The 26,165-nt window shown below is 41.3% G+C and overlaps 1 protein-coding gene across 1 annotated transcript; it reads left to right on the forward strand.

Annotated features, from left to right (window-relative positions):
- Nucleotides 1-26,165, forward strand: LOC311120183 (transmembrane channel-like protein 3; the record flags this gene model as incomplete). The annotated part of the gene is made up of 15 exons (XM_084194799.1): nt 1-119; nt 6,493-6,639; nt 10,673-10,748; nt 14,016-14,097; nt 14,677-14,783; nt 16,027-16,125; nt 16,535-16,677; nt 17,220-17,367; nt 18,584-18,627; nt 21,559-21,706; nt 22,980-23,089; nt 23,269-23,341; nt 23,729-24,007; nt 25,516-25,644; nt 26,098-26,165. Coding segments are annotated over 15 exons (1,772 nt in total), but the record flags the coding sequence as incomplete, so codon positions are not given.

Below are 26,165 nucleotides of genomic sequence, written 5' to 3' on the forward strand. Positions count from 1 at the left end.
ATGAGTGACGTGTCTGAGACTGCTGTGGTCAGTAGACCCTCGACTACCATGAAGCGACACAAGAGTGTCAGGAAGAACTCCAGGCGGATTTATTCACCTTATCAAGACAACCAGCCAGGGTGAGTTCTACAATCTTAGAAAAAAAAGGTGTTATCTAGAACCTAAAAGGGTTATTCGGCTGTGCCCATAGAATAACCCTTTGAAGATCCCTTTTTGGTTCCAGGTAGAACCCTTTTGGGTTCCATGTAAAACCCTTTCCTTAGAGGGTTCTACATAGAACCCAAAAGGGTTCTACCTGGAACCAAAAAGGGTTCTACCTGGAACCAAAAAGAGTTCTCCTATGGGGACAGCTGAAGAAGCCCTATTGGAACCCTTTTTTCTAAGAGTGTACAGTCTACTCTATTCTATTTAGTTCTATTCTATTGATGTTGATATGAAATGATGCTTTCCATGTGCCAACTGAATATACATTGTGTAGACAGAGGACATGATTATTTCTCAGTTTTTGACCTCAACTCCATAGCATAATTTGTTTATGACTTGCAAAAGTGTAATTTACATTTTATACATGGCAACTGTTGTAGTAGAAACGTATCCTTATCCAGGTTCTCAAACAGGTTAGTGATTTAATTTAATGTATTTGATCATTAAAGTAGAAGGTTGCTCCAGCTGGAGACAACATTACATATATAATAACATATTGAGGATAAAACTCAGTAAAGCCCAAGGGCTTGTTGCCATTGTGGTCCTCCTGTTATGTTTGTGTCAGGGACCATGTACAACATTCCATTGCACCAGATTTAGCGAGATCACTCATTTTAATCTGTAGTCCCTGGGCAGAAAACAATCAACATCAATACATCATTACAATGCTACAATATAACACACTATTAAAATATATACACTACCAGTCAAAAGTTTTACAACACCTACTCATTCAAGGGTTTTTCTTTATTTTTACTATTTTCTACATTGTAGAATAATAGTGAAGACATCAAAACTATGAAATAACACATATGGAATCATGTAGTAACCAAAAAAGTGTTAAACAAATATTTATATTTCAGATTCTTCAAATATCCACCCTTTGCCTTGATGACAGCTTTGCACACTCTTGGCATTCTCTAAACCAGCTTCATGAGGTAGTCACCTGGAATGCATTTCAATTAACAGGTGTGCCTTCTTAATGCGTTTGAGCCAATCAGTTGTGTTGTGACAAGGTAGGGGGGTATACAGAAGATAGCCCTATTCGGTAAAAGACCAAGTCCATATTATGGCAAGAACAGCTCAAATAAGCAAAGAGAAAAGACAGTCCATCATTACTTTAAGACATGAAGGTCAGTCAATACGGAAAGTTTCAAGAACTTTGAAAGTTTCTTCAAGTGCAGTCGCAAAAACCATCAAGCGCTATGATGAAACTGGCTCTCATGAGGACCGCCACAGGAATGGAAAACCCAGAGTTCATCAGAGTTACCAGCCTCAGAAATTGCAGCCCAAATAAATGCTTCACACAGTTCAAGTAAAAGACACATCTCAACATCAACTATCCAGAGGAGACTGTGTGAATCAGGCCTTCATGGTCGAATTGCTGCAAAGAAACCATTACTAAAGGACACCAATAAGAGGAAGAGACTTGCTTGGGCCAAGAAACACGAGCAATGGACATTAGACTGGTGGAAATTTCTCCTTTGGTCTGGAGTCCAAATTGGAGATTTCTGGCTCCAACCGCCGTGTCTTTGTGAGACGCGGTGTGGGTGAACAGATGATCTCTGCATGTGTATTTCCCACCGTAAAGCATGGAGGAGGAGGGGGTGCTTTGCTGGTGACACTGTCTGTGATTTATTTAGAATTCAAGGCACACTTAACCAGCATGGCTACCACAGCATTCTGCAGCAATACGCCATCCCATCTGGTTTGGGCTTAGTGGGACTATCATTTGTTTTTCAACAGGACAATGACCCAACACACCTCCAGGCTGTGTAAGGGCTATTTTACCAAGAAGGAGAGTGATGGAGTGCTGCATCAGATGACCTGACCTCCACAATCCCCCGACCTCAACCAAATTGAGATGGTTTGGGATGAGTCGGACCGCAGAGTGAAGGAAAAGCAGCCAACAAGTGCTCAGCATATGTGGGAACTCCTTCAAGACTGTTGGAAAAGCATTCCAGGTGATGCTGGTTGAGAGAATGCCAAGAGTGTGCAAAGCTGTCATCAAGGCAAAGGGTGGCTATTTGAAGAATCTTGTCATTTGTTTAACACTTTTTGGTTACTACATGATTCCATATGTGTTATTTCATAGTTTTGATGTCTTCACTATTATTCTACAATGTAGAAAATAGTAAAAATAAAGAAAAACCCTTGAATGAGTAGGTGTTCTAAAACCTTTGACCGGTAGTGTGTGTATATGTACAGTATATATATATATATATATATATATATATATATATATATATATATATATATATATATATATATATATATATATATATATACATACACACACAACAATAGACAATATAATGATAACATTACATCATAGTTTAAATGTCCCTTGTTCCTACAGTATCTGACATCTTAAGAGTGTGAATATCTTAATGTCCACATGGCTGGTTTGCCTTTAGCCACTTTTCCAGGTTTGCCTTGAATCTAGCCAAGGTATTGCACTCTGTCTTCCTGGTTGGCAGGGGGTTCTATAATCCAGACGCTCTGACTGAAGAAGCTGTCTGGCCAAATTTGGTGGATCTAAACTGAGTTGAGCAGTCTCCTCTGGTTGAAGCGCTTGTCCTCCTGGTATTGTCCTTGCAATATGTAACAAATTGCTTAAGAGGTGGTGGGGCAAGGTCATGAGTGATCTTAAACGGCAGAGAGGTGTCGGCAAGGCATAAGAACCTGTCAAAGCTCAGTAGGTTGTATGTCTTAATGATATTGCGGTGGTGATAGGTGTTTGGTTTTTTTGTCCAGCACTTTCAGAGTTTGTTTCTAGAGCTTTTGAAGTGGTTTCGTAGCTGTGATACTAGCTTGTGACCAGGTTGTGACACAGTACGAGAGATGGGACAAAATCATTGAGTGCATGTACAGCTAGCAGCATCTGTTGACGTTTGGTTTCTGATAAATGTGAAATTATCCAGGTTGCATTTGACTGTTTCATTTACTTTTTGTATTTGTTTTTTGAAGGACAGGTTAGAGTCAATAATTATTATTAAGTATTTAAAATGTGACACCATCTCGATCCTCTGTCCCTTAACAGTTCCCTCAGGCTGATGGTCTCACTGTTCCTGATGGAGAAATACATGCAGACAGTTTTTGTTAGGTTCAATGTAGAGTAGTCCAACCAGTCAGCTATTTTGTCCATTGCTGCTGTAAATTTACGAGTAGCCTGTTGCTTTGTCTTGGCATGTACATAGACGACTGTGTCGTCTGCATACATCAGCATTTACAGTTGAAGTCGGAAGTTGACATATACCTTAGCCAAATACATTTAAACTCAGTTTTTCACAATTCCTGACATTTAATCCTAGTAAAAATTCACTGTCTTAGGTCAGTTAGGATCCCCACTTTATTTTAAGAATGTGAAATGTCAGAATAATAGTAGAGAGAATGATTTATTTCAGGTTTTATTTATTTCATCACTTTCCCAGTGGGTCAGAAGTTTACATACATTCAATTAGTATTTGGTACCATTGCCTTTAAATTGTTTAACTTGGGTCAAACATTTCGGGTAGCCTTCCACACGCTTCCCACAATAAGTTGGGTGAATTTTGCCCCATTCCTCCTGACAGAGCTGGTGTAACTGAGTCAGGTTTGTAGGCCTCCTTGCTCGCACATGCTTTTTCAGTTCTGCCCACTAATTTTCTATAGGATTGAGGTCAGGGCTTTGGTGATGGCCACTCCAATACCTTGACTTTTGCCACAACTTTGGAAGTATGCTTGGGTTCATTGTCCAATTTGGAAGACCCATTTGCGACCAAGCTTTAACTTCCTGACTGATGTCTTGAGATGTTGCTTCAATATATCCACATAATTGTCCTTCCTCATGATGCCATCTATTTTGTGAAGTGCACCAGTCCCTCCTGCAGCAAAGCACCCCCACAGCATGATGCTGCCACCCCCGTGCTTCACAGTTGGGATGGTGTTCGTTGGCTTGCAAGCTTTCCCCTTTTTCCTCCAAACATAACAGTTCTATTTTTGTTTCATCAGACCAGAGGACATTTCTCCAAAAGGTATGATCTTTGTCCCCATGTGCAGTTGCAAACCATAGTCTGGCTTTTTTATGGCGGTTTTGGAGCAGTGGCTTCTTCCTTGCTGAGCGGCCTTTCAGGTTATGTCGATATAGGACTTGTTTTTACTGTGGATATAGATACTTTTGTACCTGTTTCCTCCAGAATCTTCACAAGGTCCTTTGCTGTTGTTCTGGGATTGATTTGCACTTTTCACACCAAAATACGTTCATCTCTAGGAGACAGAACGCGTCTCCTTCCTGAGCGGTATGACGGCTGCGTGGTCCCATGGTGTTTATACTTGCGTACTATAGTTTGTATCGATGAATGTGGTACCTTCAGGCATTTGGAAATTGCTCCCAATCTTTTTTCTGATGTCTTGGCTGATTTCTTTTGATTTTCCCATGATGTCAAGCAAAGAGGCACTGAGTTTGAAGGTAGGCCTTGAAATACATCCACAGGTAAACCTCCAATTGACTCAAATTATGTCAATTAGCCTATCAGAAGCTTCTAAAGCCATGACATCATTTTCTGGAATTTTCCAAGCTGTTTTAAGGCACGGTCAACTTAGTGTATGTAAACTTCTGACCCACTGGAATTGTGATACAGTGAATTATAAGTGAAATAATCTGTCTGTAAACAATTGTTGGAAAAATTAAGTGTGTCATGCACAAAGTAGATGTCCTAACCGACTTGCCAAAACTATAGTTTGTTAACAAGAAATGTGTGGAGTGGTTGAAAAACGAGTTTTAATGACTCCAACCTAAGTGTATGTAAACTTACGACTTCAACTGTATGTATCCACTGAATAAAAGTGGGCCCAAAATGGATCCTTGAGGGACCCCGACAGAGCAGTCAGCGGATGTTGACAGTTTGATTTTTGGTCAGATAGGATTCCATCCATCTGTTTGCGTGAGCTGGAAGGTTGTGGGTTGACAGTCTGGATTGCAACACATTGCGGTTCACTGTGCCGAATGCTTTTTATAAATCCAGAAAAACAGCTCCCACAACTCCACCTTCGTCAAGTTTGGACTTTATTTCCTTGGCAAAGATGGAGAGGAGAGTGACCTGGGTGTCACGGTTTCTGCCGAGGCTGCTCCTTCTCCTTGTTCGGGCAGGCTTCGGCGGTCGTCGTCCCCGGAGTACTAGCTGCCACCGTTCGTTGTTTCTGTGTTCGTTTGGTTTGGTCTGGTTTGGTACACCTGTTTCTCATTTTGTCTTGATTATGTGTCCTTTTAGTTCTCATTGTTTCTGTCTTGTGGTTGTGTGTAGTTGTTCATTGTCAGCAGGTGTTTCCATGTCAAGTTTTTGCTCATTTTTCTGTAGAGAGTCCGCACTATTGTGCGTGTGTTGTTTGTTACGCTGAGTGCGTTATTTTTCTTCTGCCTCCGGCTCTGTTTGTAGCCGTTCATTCTGTGGACTTTATTAAAGTATTTTGGACTACTTCTGCATCCTGCATCTGATTCCCACACCACACCTACGCCAGCTCTGACACTGGGTTTAGGTGGGCTATTAGTTGGTTGGCCTCCACCTTTTCTACCACCTTGGATGTGATTGGGAGAATGCTGATTGGCCTATAATTGGCCACATCAGTTGAATCTCCAGCCTTGAAGATTGGTGTTATGACAGCAGATTTCCTGTCGTCAGGGAACACTGCTTCTTTAATTGACAGATTTACCAGATGAGTGACTGGAGTTTTCTTCTGCTGGAATTTTTCTTCAGGAGGGCGGAGTCATTTCCATACACATCCTGTGCCTTGGAGTTTTTAATATTTTCATTATCTCCTGCTCAAGCTGAATATTTCTACTGTAGGAGTCAAATAATCTACCCAGCCATTCCTCCAATACATTCTCATGTCATTCAGTATCCTCACTTTGATAATTAAGTTAATGTGTATGACTTTAAAAAATAGTGACAACATTTTGTTTTAGGTGCACTGCATTTCAAATGAAAAAGAAACATGGTGTATCTCATGGATAACTTGCATATCTTTGTGATTTTGTAGTGTAGGCACTGTGTACATTTACACTGTGTGTGTGTTTATTTGGTGCATGCCTGCTTCTGTGTGCGGGTGGGCATGCCTGTGTTTGTGCGTCCCTGTGTGTGTCATGCTATGAACTCTAACCATTTGCCTTGCTTGTGAGGAAATTGACTTTACAGAGAAAAAAGCAACTATCACCATCCTGCTTTATTTGAGTCTGTCTTCAGTCACACAGCAGAGCACAGCTGTCCCTCAAGATAACATGTTGACCCCTCTCCTTCTGTCCCATTACAGCCAATCAGATGAGGAGGACAAGGAGGATGAGCATGCGGACAGCAACGACCCAGAGCAGATGTTTCAGAACATCCAGTTTCAGAAGGAGATCATCGCCAACATACGCACCAGAGCCTGGCCCATGAGACGCAAGCTGAAAGCCCTCAAGTAAGGCACATAGATGCACACTGAATACAGTAGACACACATGTACACACCATCACCAACATACACACCCGAGCCCGGCCCATGAGACACAAACTCAACTCTCTGAAGTAAACCATGCATGCACGCACACACACACACACACACACACACACACACACACACACACACACACACACACACACACACACACACACACACACACAGGAAAGCCCACACACTGTATTGCTTAATGCTGTATTGCTTAATGAAAGTGGTCAAAAAATTTCGCAGTGAATGTCAATGGACTGTGCTGTGTCCACCACCGGAGTACTCAAGCCTGTGTTATGGTATTGTCCATCACCGCGATACTCAAGCCTGTGTTATGGTATTGTCCATCACCGCGATACTCAAGCCTGTGTTATGGTATTGTCCATCACCGCGATACTCAAGCCTGTGTTATGGTATTGTCCATCACCGCGATACTCAAGCCTGTGTTATGGTATTGTCCATCACCGCGATACTCAAGCCTGTGTTATGGTATTGTCCATCACCGCGATACTCAAGCCTGTGTTATGGTATTGTCCATCACCGCGATACTCAAGCCTAGAGAGTAGGAGGTGACAAAAAACATTCCAGCTTTTCATACATTGCATATTATACACCTCCGCAGAGGAACAGTAGGCCTTTATATTGCATTGTTTTTATGATTATACAAAATAATCAAATGAATTAGAAAATGGGGCTTACCCAAGAAAAAATGTCCAACAGTTACTACTAACTAATTCATGGTAAAATGTGTAATAGTCATAATACTAATTCAAGGTAACAGGTGTTGGAGCTCAAAATAACCCAGGCAGAGATTTAGGTACAGCATCTTAGAACCCTACCAAATGGCACCCTATTCCATATATAGGGTCTATAGGGCTCTGGTCAAAAGTAGTGCACTATGTAGGGAATATGGGGTCATTTGGGACGCAGCCTTAGCTTTCATTCCTTAAGATGGATAGGACAGGTATACACATTGATTTGTCACGACATGCATATGCATTTGACCACAGTATAAGAACCCCCCAAACCCCCATGCATATTCATGTGCATGTTTTTTCCCTCTTATCAGTTTTTTTTTCTCTCCCTGCAGTCTGTGGTTATCCAAATACATTAACATGTCAGATAGGGGAAACATGTAAACACTAGCTCTTCATTAATAACTGAGAGCTCATAAATGGTGAAAAAGCGCTAACTCTCCGTCGCTAATGTGCGGAGGAGCCATCGGAGTGTAAAGCGTGAGGCAAAGAAAATAATGATTAACATCCTCCCGGGCTCCTCGCTCCCTCGCCACGTTAATGGCTCCTCGACCCCTCACCACATGAATGGCTCCTCGCCCCCTCGCCACGTTAATGGCTCCTCGCTCCCTCGCCACGTTAATGGCTCCTCCCACAGAAAATAAACCAAATTAGCAGAGTAATTATTTCATCACCTGTTAGTTCGCCTGGTTCCTCTTTTTACTGGGGTCAGAACCTCCAGTCCCACACACACATTGCTTATACAAACACCACGTGTGTAGACGGACCCCTGATACATTTGAGCTTTTTTCCTGTTCTGGGATTTAGGATGCTATTAAATTCAAATCTGAGTCTGGATGTCTCTTGACAACACAACAGATTAGACATTTGGGCCGAGTCCGGATACCTGTACATCTGTCCTAAATAGTAGCCTTTTTGGGTATGCGAAAATTTTAAGTGTTATAATTTGTCAAATTGATCAAATTTAGTATGCTTAAAATGCCAGGATGTCATACTCATGTCGACTTTTCATATAGTATTCTTTCACTGCTCACTATTGAGGAAGATAATTGTATTTTCAGACCCACGTGTGATTGACAACAGCTGATAAGGAGATGGGTTGTAAATGTACCAAAATGAACGACTTCCCATTGAGCACAATCTACATAGAAAATACATTGGATTTCAAACTGTTGTTTTGAGAGTGAAATTTCAACCACAGGATTATGTCATCATGGTAACCAATTTTCAACATAGACAAACCTTGTATAAAATATGTTGAATTTATACCTTTAAAACACTGTCAGATCTTCAATGTTATATCCCCTTTCAGAAAAACAAACAATAGGCTGGGCAGCACCTCCTATTGGAGAATTGATCTATCTACAGCTACACTTTGGTGTCCCATCCAGGATTTTAACCAAGCCCAGCGCTGCTTAGCTATGATGTCACTGACTAGTACCAATGTGCTATCGTGAGAATGATTGTTGAGAGATCTCCACTTAGATTCACTGTTGATATCAAAGTCATTCCAAAGGGTAGGTTTAACAGAGCAAAATGATCATACTTTATCACTCATATACCATCAATGATGCTATTTAAGCCTACATTGCATTTGCAAAGTCATCAACAGCGATTGCTTAAATTCAACCCAGTATTCAACAGAGAATTACAGTACAACAATAGGCCTAGGGTTTCAAGCGCTGGATGATTTCAAATGTAATGTTGATATTTGGTTGTGTTGACAACCAAAAACAATTCAAAATCACTTTTGAAATACAATAAATAGCCTATTAACTTGTCTACAAGTTAAGAAATTATGTTTGATTCACGTCTCCAACTCAACCAAAAATGAAAGTTAAAGAACGGGATTAAGCCAGTGGCTCAGATGGAACTCTCCAAGCAGTAGATACGTCTACTTTAAATGTTGATATTTGGTTGTGTTGTCAACCAAACACACAGTAAATAGCCTAACCACATATAGCTGTGATTGAGTACAGCCATTTTGAGAGAGAGAGAGAGAGAGAGAGAGAGAGAGAGAGAGAGAGAGAGAGAGAGAGAGAGAGACGTGCTGAGTGGGTTCTAGCTATGGCAGATTTTATATAGGTGGTTTGATATTACTGCTCTAGGCTTTATGACCATCACAGGGATGAGATGCAAGCCTGCGTTTTACGTCCTCAGTAATCTCTGGGTGAATACTGCTGATTACACGCCCTGCAAAAACACCTCATATTTTACACCGCAGATCACTGGTTCCTACCCCCCGTTTTCACCTGCATTGCTTGTTGTGAAATTCCTATCCCTGTTATCTCGATGTCAATTTGATTGTATTGAGAGAAAAAATGAGATTTTTAACAACGGCATACTCTACTTTTTTTCTGTATTAAATGTTTTACTGGTTTGTCAGCTAAGTGGAATCGTAGTTCATCAAATTTCTATCATTTATTTAATTATATATTTATATTTTATATTTACAGTGTATTTTATTGATATACTGCTCCTGAGTGGCGCAGGGGTCTAAGGCACTGCATCGCAGTGCTAACTGTGCCACTAGAGATCCTGGTTCGAATCCAGGCTCTGTCGCAGCCGGCCGCGACCGGGAGACTCATGGGCGGCGCACAATTCGCCCAGCGTCGTCCAGGGTAGGGGAGGGAATGGCCGGTAGGGATGTAGCTCAGTTGATAGAGCATGGCGTTTGCAATGCCAGGGTTGTGGGTTCGATTCCCACGGGGGGCCAGTATAAAAAAATATGTATTCACTAACTGTAAGTCGCTCTGGATAAGAGCGTCTGCTAAATGACTAAAAAATGTTTAAAAAAATATACATATATACACTACCGGTCAAATGTTTTAGAACACCTACTCATTCAAGGTTTTTCTTTATTTTTACTATTTTCTACATTGTAGAATAGTAGTGAATACATCAACAATATGAAATAACACATATGGAATCATGTAGTAACCAAAAAAGTGTTAAACAAATCAAAATATATTTTATATTTGAGATTCTTCAAAGTTGCCACCCTTTGCCTTGATGACAGCTTTGCACATGCAAGGGTTTAACCTGCTGCAATTGCTTTTTGTCTGAATTTACATCAATCTCTGGAATCATAATTTGCATTTATTTAAATATGTTTTACTATATCTGATTTAAAATCTGAACCTAGATCAGTGTATTGAATCATATTCACTCTTCCAGTGTGATGTGTGTGTGTTTCTGCTGACTTTAGATCAGAGTTTAAAAGCCATTGTTATCTCCCTGTGTTTGTTCCAGGCAGGCCAGAGAGATTGTCCTGAAGTACGAGGGGAGGCTAACAAGGACCAGAGGATACCAGGCTGCCGGGGCGGATGTGGGTTCACACACACACACACACACACACATACACACACACACACACACACACACACACACACACACACACATACACACACACACACACACACACACACACACACACACACACACACACACACACACACACACACACACACACACACCTGTTCTGATAAACAACACATACTGCAAGAAGGTTCACACACACACATATTATAAAACACATTGACTGTACCACTTAAAATTCATCTTCATGTTCATAGTTTCACTTTGACACTTTTTTACTGCAACACATTTGATTGCATGTGGACAAGGATAGAATATTTTGTCAAAGATATGGGGGTTCTAGTAAACAATGGCAAGTATTACATTTTGACATCTCATAGCGTGCTGTGGTTTTCAAACAATGAAACAAACCCTGCTGTGCCAATAATGTTTTACAAACTCATTGAAACTCTAATTTCAACACAGATATGAAGATGTTAACACTTTTAGGCATATAAATGCGTCATGCTACTTTTCACATATGATTTCATTGAAAATTAGCTAAGAGAATTAGACTCCTATTTCTCCACTGCAGTGCAGCTATCTGATGCCTACAGCCTGATTTTTACTGTGTCCATTCCCTCTATTCTCTAGGCTGAGTTATACACTTAACATTGCCTTTCTGTTCTCACTGTGTTTACGAGACAGCGAGGTTAGAGCTCGACACTGCTCCCTCTGCCTGTAGGCTTCTCTCTGTACACACACACACACACACACACACACACACACACACACACACACACACACACACACACACACACACACACACACATACACACAAACACACACACACATATATAGACGCGCACACACACACACACACATATAGACGCGCACACACACACACACACATATAGACGTACACACACAAACATATAGACGCGCACACACACACACACACACACACACACACATATAGACGTACACACACACACAGCCTCAGCAAACCGCAGCCAAGCAAATTTATAGCCTGTTGTTATGGTTCGGTTTAATTAAAATGTTCCGAAGGCATTGGGCCAGCCTACCCAAGAACCATAAAAATTAATTGACTTTTAGCAAGTAGATTGATGATGAATAATTAATTATATATACATATTGGCTTCTGCTTAATTACAATTTAGAAATCACATCCATGTGTTCAACGAGTGGACTTATGTGTATATGAATAATAATATCTTGACTTTTGAATTAAGTACCCCTCTGTATATCATGAAATGAATTAAATACAATATGCATGTATGGTACAGTAGGATCTGTACATTTGATGTTACGTGATGGGACTTGACTGGTGTTGCTTTGTATGTGTAGATAACTGAATCAACAGATCTTCTCTGAGTAAATTAAGCAAAGAGTTTAACCTCTTCCTCCTTCTTAAACACAAATATACACACACACGCACGCGCGCTTGCGTGCACGCACACACACACACACACGCGCACACACCCTGAAAATAATTTACTGTTTAAGTCCAATGGTATGGGCATCTGAAATAAGACATGATAATAACAGTAAATCAATCAATCAAAAAAGGCTCGCACACAATTATATATATATATATATATATATATATATATATATATATATATATATATATACACTGCTCAAAAAAATAAAGGGAACACTTAAACAACACAATGTAACTCCAAGTCAATCACACTTCTGTGAAATCAAACTGTCCACTTAGGAGGCAACACTGATTGACAATACATTTCACATGCTGTTGTGCAAATGGTATAGACAACAGGTGGAAATTATAGGCAATTAGCAAGACACCCCCAATAAAGGACTGGTTTTGCAGGTGGTGACCACAGAACACTTCTCAGTTCCTATGCTTCCTGGCTGATGTTTTGGTCACTTTTGAATGCTGGCGGTGCTTTCACTCTAGTGGTAGCATGAGACGGAGTCTACAACCCACACAAGTGCCTCAGGTAGTGCTGCTCATCCAGGATGGCACATCAATGCGAGCTGTGGCAAGAAGGTTTGCTGTGTCTGTCAGCGTAGTGTCCAGAGCATGGAGGCGCTACCAGGAGACAGGCCAGTACATCAGGAGACGTGGAGGAGGCCGTAGGAGGGCAACAACCCAGCAGCAGGACTGCTACCTCCGCCTTTGTGCAAGGAGGAGCAGGAGGAGCACTGCCAGAGCCCTGCAAAATGACCTCCAGCAGGCCACAAATGTGCATGTGTCTGCTCAAACGGTCAGAAACAGACCCTATGAGGGTGGTATGAGGGCCTGACGTCCACAGGTGGGGGTTGTGCTTACAGCCCAACACCGTGCAGGACGTTTGGCATTTGCCAGAGAACACCAAGATTGGCAAATTCGCCACTGGCGCCCTGTGCTCTTCACAGATGAAAGCAGGTTCACACTGAGCACATGTGACAGACGTGACAGAGTCTGGAGACGCCGTGGAGAACGTTCTGCTGCCTGCAACATCCTCCAGCATGACCGGTTTGGTGGTGGGTCAGTCATGGTGTGGGGTGGCATTTCTTTGGGGGGCCGCACAGCCCTCCATGTGCTCGCCAGAGGTAGCCTGACTGCCATTAGGTACCGAGATGAGATCCTCAGACCCCTTGTGAGACCATATGCTGGTGCGGTTGGCCCTGGGTTCCTCCTAATGCAAGACAATGCTAGACCTCATGTGGCTGGAGTGTGTCAGCAGTTCCTGCAAGAGGAAGGCATTGATGCTATGGACTGGCCCGCCCGTTCCCCAGACCTGAATCCAATCTGGGACATCATGTCTCGCTCCATCCACCAACGCCACGTTGCACCACAGACTGTCCAGGAGTTGGCGGATGCTTTAGTCCAGGTCTGGGAGGAGATCCCTCAGGAGACCATCCGCCACCTCATCAGGAGCATGCCCAGGCATTGTAGGGAGGTCATACAGGCACGTGGAGGCCACACACACTACTGAGCCTCATTTTGACTTGTTTTAAGGACATTACATCAAAGTTGGATCAGCCTGTAGTGTGGTTTTCCACTTTAATTTTGAGGGTGACTCCAAATCCAGACCTCCATGGGTTGATAAATTTGATTTCCATTGATAATTTTTGTGTGATTTTGTTGTCAGCACATTCAACTATGTAAAGAAAAAAGTATTTAATAAGATTATTTCATTCATTCAGATCTAGGATGTGATATTTTAGTGTTCCCTTTATTTTTTTGAGCAGTGTATATATACACACACACACACAAACAAACAAACAAACAAACACTAATACAAAATGGTCATCATATTTTCAGCTGCTGAAGAAGGTCTCCAGGTTGCTGTACAACATTGTGGTTCTGTTCATTCCCTGGGAGATGAGGATCAAGAAAATAGAAAGTAACAACTTTTAATGATCTCTTTTATTACTTACTTGAACATGTAAGATATTGACTATATTACAGTAACATTTTATTTCATTTCCTTTTACTGTAATGTGTATTTGATTGTAAAGCGTATTGGCACACTGTCGCCACACACAAACTTCCACACTTCCACACTCATCGCAGACGCTGCTGCTACAGTCTATTGTCTATCCTGTTGCCTAGTCACTTTATCCCTACCTATATGTACATATCTATACCCTGTGTATATAGCCAAGCTGTCATTGCTCATTGTGTATTTATTCCTCGTGTTACAATAGTTTTTCTACTATTAGTTTATTTTCGTATTGTATTCTGCATTGTTGGGAAGGGCCCGTAAGTAAGCAGTTCACTGTTAGTCTACACATGTTGTTTACGAAGCATGTGACAATTAAAATTGTATTTGATTTTGATTTTCCCCTAGTACAGATCCAGGATCAGCTTCCCCTCCCCCAATCCTTAACTTAACCATTAGTGGGGGAAAATGCAAAACTGACCCAAGATCAGTGTCTAGGGGAAACTTCACCCAACACCCCTGTCTCTGTATCCCTCTTAGGTCACTTTGGGTCAGGGGTGGCCTCGTACTTCATCTTCCTCCGATGGCTGTTTGGTATCAACATAGTCCTTACCATCATGACTGGAGCATTCATAGTCATACCTGAGGTAACCGTGTGTGTGTGTGTGTGTGTGTGTGTGTGTGTGTGTGTGTGTGTGTGTGTGTGTGTGTGTGTGTGTGTGTGTGTGTCTTCCTTATGTCCGAGGGCAATCCGTGCTCTATCTTGGTCAGGTCGTTATTGTAAAATAATGTGTTCTCAATGACTTACCTGGATAAATAAGGGAACAATTAAACAATAGAAGAACAGGTGAAGTGTTTGTACCATAGATGTGTGTATTATGAGTAAAAAATTAAGTTATTAGTGAAAGGATGTCAACTGAATTCTGAATAAAACAAAACTTAAAAATAGCAATAGAGAATTTCAATTTTATTTAATACGATTTGACTGCTCCAAATGTAGACTGTAGCTGAATGTCACAATGGTGAATTGTATGCAGAGGATACTAGAGAGGACTTAACAGATATCGTAAATTCCGGTATGTGCTTGCAAAGTATGACAATAAAAATCAGCACTTTTGGTGTCAGCCGTCACAAATAAGCGTAGAGGGCATTGTTTTTGGTCTAGGTATGGCGGGAAAAGCAGGGCTGATTTATTTAGCCGGCTGACATGCAGACACAGGCAATTTCCCCAGACATCAGCTGGCGCATCACTCACTCCCAATCTCCTCCATTTAGTCCCTCTTTCCTTCCATTCATTCTCCAACCAACCTTTTCCCTCCTTCATTCACCCCAACCTCACAGATTGGACTTTTCCTTTGTAAACTGGAGTTTTCAGTTTTCAGAGATAAGTTGACTTTAGTCGGGATTCAATCCGATCGCAGGTTGCAGACAATGCGGCTTTTAGCTTGGATGGGACAATACAACATTTTACTGTCATTGTGAAGCTGAATGGTTTATGTACTATAATTCAGTCAATATAGATTTCTTTTTTTTAAGCATTGAGTATCTCACTCCATTTCCCACCTGTTATTTATCAGAACTTACCGTTGCTACTTGATACATATAGACCGACCAATGTTATGGTTGGTTGGAGATCATTGTAGATTATGATTGGAGGAAAATCAGAAAATACAAAATAAAGGGAAAATATTGTTGTGTTTGAGGCAGTGGGTAGTTAAAGTGTCCGTGTGTGTGTGTGTGTGTGTGCAAATTCAATGGTAAACATTTTCCCTTCCTAATCCATTTTCCCCCACTCCTCCCCACAAAACGGTATGTACTATATCTCCATATCTTTGATTGCATTGGCATAATAATCCATCTGTTTGTCTGTTTTTCCATATCTTCCCTCAGCTCCTGGCCGGAGAGCCGTTTGGAACGACCCGGAGTAAGACCATTCCCAAGGAGCACCTGGCCTCAGCCCAGGATCTGGACACCATCTGGTCTCTCGGGGCAAGGCAGTTTTATCTCTTAATGTTCCCTTAATATCACTGTTAAATTACATCCATTTTGTTGTATAGTCCGATTCAACTAAGCAATATTTCAACCACTCCTTGTACTATGAGTGATGTTTATGTTGCCAGCCTTCTTCTCAGCATGACATGAAGTACGGAGGCCCCCGAGGATCAACAGAATTGAATCAGGATTTGTTTAAACATTATATATATATAAATATATATTAGTGTTCCATGATTGCCACTATGGTCAGAGAGAGGACTCAGCACTGAATGTGCCAGTAATGCCCCAAAAGCGTGTCTTGGTTTTATTTGTTGTAGGCTTTCAGTTTCACCATGTTTTAAAGACACAAGCCACAACTTATTTAGGTTCCCAGGTAATTTCTTGTGTTTGTTTTGGTCCACAGGGCTATCTCCAGTACTCTGTGTTGTTCTATGGGTACTACAGCCCGGTGAGGAAGATCGGCAGTGCCGGCTATCGCCTCCCCCTGGCCTACTTTCTGGTTGGGATGGCTGTTTTTGCCTACAGTTTCATCATTCTGTTAAGAAAGTAAATCACTAGAGTCTCTTTTAATAAAGCTCATTTATGTGGATTGATATTGATGTTAAAATGAAAGTGAAGTAATATTGATAGGAATGTATTACCAAAGGAGACCATTGATGGGGCTACTGTAGCTAATAGCTACTACTAATGCCAAATATTATATTTTTTAAGGTAGACTGAGCGACGGAGATACACAAAGTAAAAAGCATAGTGGCTATTACATTGTAATAGCATGAAGGGAACCCCTGCACATGCACAGATACTGTGTGGGACTGTGTGAGAGCCAAGTCTTGCATCTCGCTCATCTCAATTTCTGCGGCACTGCTCGTGGCATTTCGCTGAGTCTACCTTTAACATGACTTCAAATTGTATTATTTTTCAATGGTCTGTCTGACTAACCATTGTAGTGATTATATTTGAACTGTTTCTGTATTATCTATAAAGGTGTTTGAAAACTGTTCTATCGCCAGTTTAACCTCTTATTAGGAACACAATGATGTGTCGCTAATTGATGCCATTTTGTGTTATTTATTTACATTTTCCCTCAGGATGGCTAAGAACTCCCGTCTGAGCCTGGCCAGTGCCTCTGACGAGAACTTCACCTTCTGCTGGAGAGTGTTCTGTGCCTGGGACTACCTCATAGGGAATCCTGAAGCTGCAGAGAGCAAGGGAGCCGCTATCGTCAACAACATCAGGGTGAGAGAGACACAGGTCATGGTGCAAGACTCAGGGACACATTTCTGTAGTGGAAAATAATTTTGCATTAGTGCAAAACATCTGGAAACCTCATCATCTTGCAGTGATTTAATTTGAAAATAATTATTCAACGTTACAATGTAAACTGAGAAATACGTAAATAGTTGCCTCTTTATAATGCACATTGTTGAGGTAAAGTTTCAAATGTAAAAATTACTATACAACTCATCATAATGTGTTACATGTAATGAAGTCAAAACTGAGGAGTGGGGCAGTATTTTTTTGCACTACGAAAATGTTGCCCTCAATAGTCTAAACGGACCTCCTCTGCTCATCTCCTGTCCGTCATCAGCATTGATCTGAAAGAACTGGACTAGTGGAGCAGATTCACACTAGTCAGTAAAGTAAAGTAAATTAGGTGATTGGTGTGAATGAGCTTCACTTATCCAGTTCTTCCAGATCAGAGCAGATGAAGGACCGTAGATGAGCAGAGGAGGTCTGTTTAGACTATTGAGGGCGACATTTTCGTAGTGCAAAAATAATAGTGCAAAGTGCAAAAATGACTATACAACTCATTATATTCTGGCAGCGTAATTACATTTTAAACTTTACCTCGATCTACCACTTTGCTTTCACTTATCCTGTGTTTTCAGATCATCACAAATGATGGAGAGGAGATGGGAAGAGGAAGCCATGTAACACATTTGAGGTGCACGCTCAATCATCTTACCAGGTTTCCTTTCCTCGTCTCCTCTCCTTCATCTGCACTGAGCCATTGAGAAACACTGCACCACTCCACTCCTCAGATTTGATTTCCAACGATCCCGACTTCTTTAATTCACTCACAGCACTCTGTAGAGTAGAAGTCAATGTACCATTGTATTACTGCTGATTTCCCTGAGGGATGATCTATAATCTGTATTCTACCTCTAAACAAGAGAGCCCTTTAACCTGCCTGTTGAGTTTCCCTGTACAGTCAGCAAAATATACATTATATTCCTCTGTTTCAATAAGCTCAGTTTAAATCCCTATATGCTTGATTCAATACATCGTTTTTGATTTATTTATTCTTATTTTACCTGTATTTTACCAAGTTTTGTCTCATCAAGATTTACAATTTAATTTTCTACAGTTAACTGGACAAAATTGCAGCAAAGATGTAGTTACACCAGATGGATGACATGAATAAATGCTAATTCTTTGCCCCTTTTTCTAGGAGGCCATTGTTGAGGAACAGGAGAAAAAGAAGGATACTAGTCTGTAAGTATGTTTATTCTCTTGTCCATGTAGAGGGTGGCTAAGTTAGCATCACACATTGATATTGCTTTCCTGTGAGTTGCTGTCACCCTGGACCCATTAATGGACCCTTAGCTTTTGTGCGTCAGTGGTGTTATCCTTTGCAAAGTATCTTGTGTCATTCTGACATTGGTAGAATCCAGGACCATACCACATTCATTGATGATGCTCTTTGGTTTAGGGGTCTAGTGTGGGAGGAGGGTCTTCCTGGAGTCTTCCTACGGGGAGGGGGATCTTCCTGGGGTCTTCCTGCGGGGAGGGGGGTCTTCCTGGGGTCTTCCTGAGGCATACATCTACACATCTAAAAAATTTTCCAGTGGCAGCCATGAATTTGCATATACTGTAGGGGAAATATTGTATAAAAATCGATATATTGCTATGACTTGTTCATCTCCTGCGTTCCCCAGGTTGCTTTTGAGCCTCTTTTACCTCCATGCGTTCTCCACTGGTCTCAGAAGGACTGATTTACTCTCTCGCTCCCAGTCCATTGCTACCCCGTCCGATCCCACGCAGGCCATCACTTCCTTGTGGCGTAACTCATCCTAACAGCCTTGTACTGTCAGAGATGACTGGCTCTAAATCACCTCCGCCAGAGCATCATCAGACCTGAGTAGACATTAAAGAGGGATTAATAGTTCAGGGAACGTTGGTTCACACCGCCCGCAGCCCTCTCCACCACACTATGTAGTGACTTCTTTCAGTCCATTTGAGGTAGATGTCTATTCTTACAGGGGCTAATGCTAGGTGGATGCATGCACTGTACTGTATGTAAATTGTAGTTTCAATGGGAGAGTTCAACCTAAAGTCCTACTGATTGGTTTGGGGAGATTTTCACTGGGGTTTGAGTTATAGTAACGTTACCATGTTGCCACTGTTTTGTGTAGTTTAGGTGGTGATATGATGAAGGCTGTGGTTTGATGTAGACTGTGTAATGTCCAATGTACACTCTTAGAAAAAAAGGTGCTATCTAGAACCTTAAAGGGTTCTTCGGCTGTCCCCATAGGAGAACCCTTTGAAGAACCATTTTGGTTTCAGGTAGAACCCTTTTATGGTCCATGTAGAACGCTTTCCACAGAGGGATTTACATGGAACTCAAAAGGATTCCACCTGGAAACAAAAAGTGTTTTACCTGTAACCAAAAAGGGTTATCCTATGGGGACAGCCAAATAACCCTAAGAGTGTACAATACAGGCAGCCAGAGGAGGAAGGACCTCCCCTTTGAATCTGGTTCCTCTCTAGGTTTCTTCCTTCTACAGAGTTTTTTCCTTGCCACTGTGCTTCTATTTCTGCTTGCGCCTGGGTCTAAGCAGGTTTACTGTAAAGCACTTTGTGTAAAAGGGTTTTACACAGTGCCTTAAGAAAGTATTCACACCCTTTTACTTTTTTCACATTTTATTCAGCCTGAATTTAAAATAGATTACATTTAGATTTGTTGTCACTGTCCAACACACAGTACCCCATAATGTCAAAGTGGAATTATGTTTTTAGAAATGTTTACAAATGAATTAAAAATGAAAAGTGGAAATGTCTTGAGTCAATAAGTATTCAACCCCTTTGTTATGGCAAGCCTAAATAAGTTCAGGAGTAAACATTTGCTTAACAAGTCACATCATAAGTTGCATGGACTCACTCTGTGTGCAATAATAGTGTTTAACAAGATTTTTGAATGACTACCTAATCTCTGTACATCACACATACAATTATCTGTAAGGTCCCTCAGTCGAGCAGTGAATTACAAACACAAATTCAACCACAAAGACCAGGGAGGTTTTCCAATGACTTGCAAAGAAGAGCACCTATTGGTAGATGGGTAAAAAAAAAAAAGCAGACATTGAATATCCCTTTGAGCATGGTGAAGTTATTAATTACACTTTGGATGGTGTATCAATACACCCAGTCACTACAAATATGGTGTATCAATACACCCAGTCACTACAAAGATACAGGCATCCTTCCTAACTCAGTTGCCGGAGAGGAAGGAAACCGCTCAGGGATTTCACCATGTGGCCAATGGTGACTTTAAAACAGTTACAGAGTTTAATGGCTGTGATAGGAGAAAACTGAGGATGGATCAACAACATTGTAGTTACTCCACAATACTAACCTAATTGACAGAGTGAAAAGAAGGAAGCCTGTAAAGAATAAACATATTCCAAAACATCCATCCTGTTGCAACAAGGCATTAAAGTAATAACAATTAAAATAAATGGCAAAGCATTTCATTTTTTGTCCTGAAAACAAAGTGTTATATTTGGGGCAAATCCAATACAACACATTGCTGAGTACCACTTTCCATATTTTCAAGCATAGTGGTGGGTGCATCATGTTATGGGTATGCTTGTAATCGTTAAGGACTGGGGAGTTTTACAGGATAAAAAAGAAATGGAACGGAGCTAAGCACAGACAAAATCCTAGAGGAAAAACTGTTCAGTCTGCTTTCCAACAGACACTGGGAGATGAATTCACCTTTCAACAGGACAATAACCTAAAACACAAAGCCAAATCTACACTGGAGTTGCTTACCAAGAAGACCGTGAATGTTCCTGAGTGGCCGAGATACAGTTTTGACTTAAATCTACTTGAAAATCTATGGCAAGACCTGAAAATGGTTGTCTAGCAACGATCAACAACCAATTTGACAGAGCTTGAAGAATTTAGAAAATAATAATGAGCAAATGTTGCACAATCCAGGTTTGGAAAGCTCTTAGAGACTTACCCAGAAAGACTGCTTCCACAAAGTATTGACTCAGGGGTGTGAATACTTATGTAAATTAAATATTACTATATTTCTTAAAACATGTTTTCACTTTGGCTGTAACACAACAAAATGTGGAATAAGTCAAGGGATATGAATACTTGAACTACTGTTTCTCTTTTTTTCTCCCTCTCTTCCAGAGCAGTCCTGATCAGTCTGCGTATCCTAGCCAACATCCTGGTCCTTCTCTCTCTGGCTGGCAGCATTTATATCATCTACTTTGTGGTGGACCGCTCCCAGAAACTAGAGCAGGAGAAGCCAGAGCTAACACTATGGGAGAAGAATGAGGTAGCTAGCTACAGTAGACACTGAGTATACCAAACATTAGGAACACCTCCACCGTGTCCCCTTTAAGGTACAGCCTCAATTCATCGGGGCATGGACTCTACAAGGTGTCGAAAGCGTTCCACAGGGAAGCTGGCCCATGTTGACTCCAATGCTTCCCACAGTTGGCTGGATGTCCTTCGGGTGGTGGACGATTCTTGATGCACATTGGAAACCCAGCAGTGTTGCAGTTCTTGTCAACAACCGGTGCGCTTGGCACTTACTACCATACTCCGTTCAAAGGCACTTAAATGTTTTGTCTTGCCCATTCACCCTCTGAATGGAACATACACAATCCATGCATCAATTGTCTCAAGGCTTAAAAAATCCTTCTTTAATCTGTCTCCTCCACTTCATTTACACTGATTTAAGTGGATTTTACAAGTGACATCAATAAGGGATCATTGCTTTCACCTGGATTCACCTGGTCAGTCTATGTCATGGAAAGAGCAGGTGTTCTTAATGTTTTGTAAGTAGGTTTACTCTGTCCGGGAAACCGGACAATATTGTATTTAACTTCGTTGATGGATTATAGCTACTGCATCTCATTTTGGGCACTTGATTTCCCTGATGACAAAGACATATGTGACAGGACTTCAATTACATCATGCCTTGTGTTTCTCCAGCATAATTTCCTCTCAGGATGCTGTAATAAAGCCGTTAATGTGAAACTGGAGACTAATAGGGAGACTGCTATCACCAGCCACATGTATCACCATCTGTGCTGACAGCTGATCATTTCATTCAGTTCAGGATAATGGACATCTGTAGGGGGTTGGTAAGACTACCCTGATGTCACTGCCTGGACTGATGTTGCTTTCAAGACAACTGGGAACTCTGAAAAAACCCCAGGTCAAATCATGACGTCAGTGAATTTCAGGTTGGAAAATCAGAGATCTAGAAAGATGCCAGCGTTTCCGACTTGGAATTCCGAGTTGGAGCTCAAACGATTTTTCTGAGTCGGAGCTAATTTTTTTCTGAGTTCCCAGACGTCTTGAACGCACTGAAGTCGGAAGTCAGAGAATTCCAAGTTCCGTGTTCCTAGTTGTTTTGAACGCGACATGAGAACAGCCTCTAGCTCCTAACTGCTTGCTCCTCCGATGCCTCCAGATCTTAGTGAAAAAGAAAAGAAAAGGTCCTAATACAATGACTCCTTATGGTGTCATCAGGGGTATATGAAGGTGTCTATTTTATAACATACCCAGTGTCTGATGTCATATCCTGTTTCCTGTCCCAGGTGAGTGTGGTGGTGTCCCTCATCACCATGATCGCCCCGTCTGCCTTTGAGCTGGTGGCCCAGCTGGAGATGTATCATCCCAGGACCTCCCTCCGCTTCCAACTGGCCAGGTCTGACTCTGACAGCACCTCAAATCCCATTTGGTCACACTTAACATTACGTTTATGGATTCTTATTTTTACATGTAACTACACCTTAGCTGTACTGTTAGTAAATGTTGCTACTAATTCGATTTTAGTCTGTTTTCTTTCTTTTGTAATGCAGTGAATGTTTTGTCTCCTCTCCCCAGAGTACTGGTGTTGTATCTGGGTAACCTCTACAGCCTCATCATTGCCCTTCTGGACAAGGTCAACAGTATGAGTCTGGCCTCAGCTGCTGCAGCTGTAAGTAGTCCTGCTGAGATTGAGGCTTTCCTAATATGGACACCATACAAGCCATGTGACTAAACTCTTTACATGTTGTGCCATAGTTCCCACTCAAGAAATGTTACTGTTAATGCTGATGTTAATGTCAATGCTACTGTTAACAACGATCTTGATCTGTCAATGTGGGGAAGGTTTAGAAAACAAAAGGAATGAAATTGAGAAACATTTCATGAATTTATAAAGCTCTGATTGACTGAGGGATGGACGGACAGACGGACTGACTGGTTGATTGATTCATTGATTGGTTAATTGGTTAATTGGTTACTCAGTTGATTGGTTAATTGGTTGTTTGATCACTAACTGGTTTTGATGGATTATTTCCAGGCGGCGGTCTCTGTGGTGTCGGGGAACTGGTCTGACTCCACCGCGTTCATGGCGACCATCTCCCAGTCGGGGGAGGAGAGCCTCTCCACCCTCGTATCGGACATCTCCGTCTTGGAACAACGCAACAGCACCATAGCGACCATCGCCATGGTGCTGGACGTCAACACAGGCATCAGCACCAGCAAGGTCACCATGGCAACCATGTACAACCACACTGGGTTGTTTGAGCAGAACAAGCAGAAGAAACAGGACGAGTGCTGGGAGACCTACGTGGGACAGGTGCAGAAGTTCATTCCTCTACTTGTCATTCGCTCATTCGTTCATTTGTTCCTTCATTTATTTGTCCATTCATTCATTTCTTCATTCGTTCATTTGTTAATCTGTCCATTTGTTCATTCATTCATCTTTTAATGTTGAATGAGCAACCCTTTACATGGGAAGTGTACGAACAACTGTTCCATGAAGGCAGAGACCTTTTGTATAGGCCAGAGTAGGACCCTTACAGGGACACTGCATTATTAACCTGACACTTTACTTGAACGGGGTCTACATAAGGCATTCATAACATGTTTATGAAATCCTTTATGAGTGCTGTCGTATCATTCATAACACCTTTATTTATCATTTATAACAACATCCATAACACATGCATTCAGCATCATTCACAAGGAGTCTTCAAAATAAAAGTCCCCTGGAATAGATCTTTATCTATTGTACAAAGGAAATGTGTATTATTACTGTCACAGTAATCTATTATGAAACATAACACTGGAGTAGTTCAACCATGTAAGCTTAAGTACTCCGTGTGTACGTATGGGTGGTCCTCTGTAGCTCAATTGGTAGAGCATGGCGCTTGTAACGCCAGGGTAGTGGGTTCGATCCCCGGGACCACCCATACGTACAAATGTATGCACACATGACTGTAAGTCGCTTTGGATAAAAGCGTCTGCTAAATGGCATATTATTATTATTATTATTATTATTATTATTATTATTATTATTATTATTATTACGGTAAGCACCGATAACTAGTACACAGACCTAATCATCAACAGCCTCATCCCTCAGACCGTTACCCTTAATACCTCTTAAAGGCATTATGCCCGACAAGAAAAATGAAAATGCCTTGTCCTGTGGCAATTGTTTCCCCGTAAACTATAGATTGAGTATGGATTGAAACATACCCAGGCAGACATTCAGGTAATGAAGCTGTCACTAGGCCAAGGATGCAAAACAAATGACTTGTTCTTGGTGCAGATCAATAGGAGGGTATATCGTGTGTCGTCGTCTTAGGAGTGGATATTCTCAACAGGAAAATGACATCATATAATTAGCAGACCTGGGTTCAAATTATATTTTTATATTTTCAAATGCTTAAGCTGTGCTTGATCGAGCTTTGAACCAATAGTAAAGTCCCAAAAAGTGCAAGAACCAAGGTCTGATAAGTATAGCTTGATGATCCATTTCCAATTTGTTATGGTACAGTTCAGACAGATGTTATGAGTTTTTCTGCAAGACATATACATTTAGGTCATTTAGCAGGTGCTCTTATCCAGAGCGACTTACATTCAATGAAGGTAGGTAAGACAACCACATACCACAGTCACCGCAAGTAAAACTTTCCTCAATAAAGCTGACAGTGACATCAGCGCTAGTAGGTGTTAGCTAGTGTCATTACAGAATGACCAGAATTACCTTCAAGGCGACACAATAACAGATAGTTACCAGACAGTAGCTATAACAGTACATTTCATTATGCTCATACGTTTATATGTGTTTTATTGTAGGAGATGTTGAAGCTGTCTATCATCGATATGATCTTCACGGTTGCCAGTATCCTGTTGATAGACTTCATCAGAGGGCTGGTGGTCAGGTACCTGAGTGACTGCTGCTGCTGGGACCTGGAAAGCAAGTTTGTACGTACTCAACCGCCATTCTGCCCAGACCTGGGTTCAAAAAGTATTTGTTTACTTTCAAATAGTCTAGCTGTGCTTCACTGAGCTTGCCTGGTGCAATTGAATAGTCCCAAAAGTGCAAATACTGACCTTATGGCACTCCAGGCAAGCTTAAAGTGTTTGAAAGAAAACAACTACTGTTTGAACCCAAGGGTAATTGTTACTTATCGTCTGATTACAGTTGACGTCTGATAAGTGCACTACAGTTTGCAAGTCACAATTGGATGACATGCTTTTTAGTTGCTCCTGATAACTACATGTTCTGGTTTAGTGCATGCCATCACGGCAGTCCCAAGCTGTTGCATTTATCACCAGTCAACTTTATTTTAATAGATTTGACAACGTCATCAAAATATTTTATTAAGTAATTAAAGGTTTTATTAATGTCACTCCTTTATGCTTCCCACCTGGCAGCCTGAGTATGGGGAATTCAAGATAGCTGAGAATGTACTCCACCTGATATATAACCAAGGAATGATCTG

The sequence above is a fragment of the Coregonus lavaretus genome (genome assembly GCF_964263955.1).
Source record: "Coregonus lavaretus genome assembly, contig: HAP1_SCAFFOLD_437, whole genome shotgun sequence".
NCBI lineage: Eukaryota > Metazoa > Chordata > Actinopteri > Salmoniformes > Salmonidae > Coregonus > Coregonus lavaretus.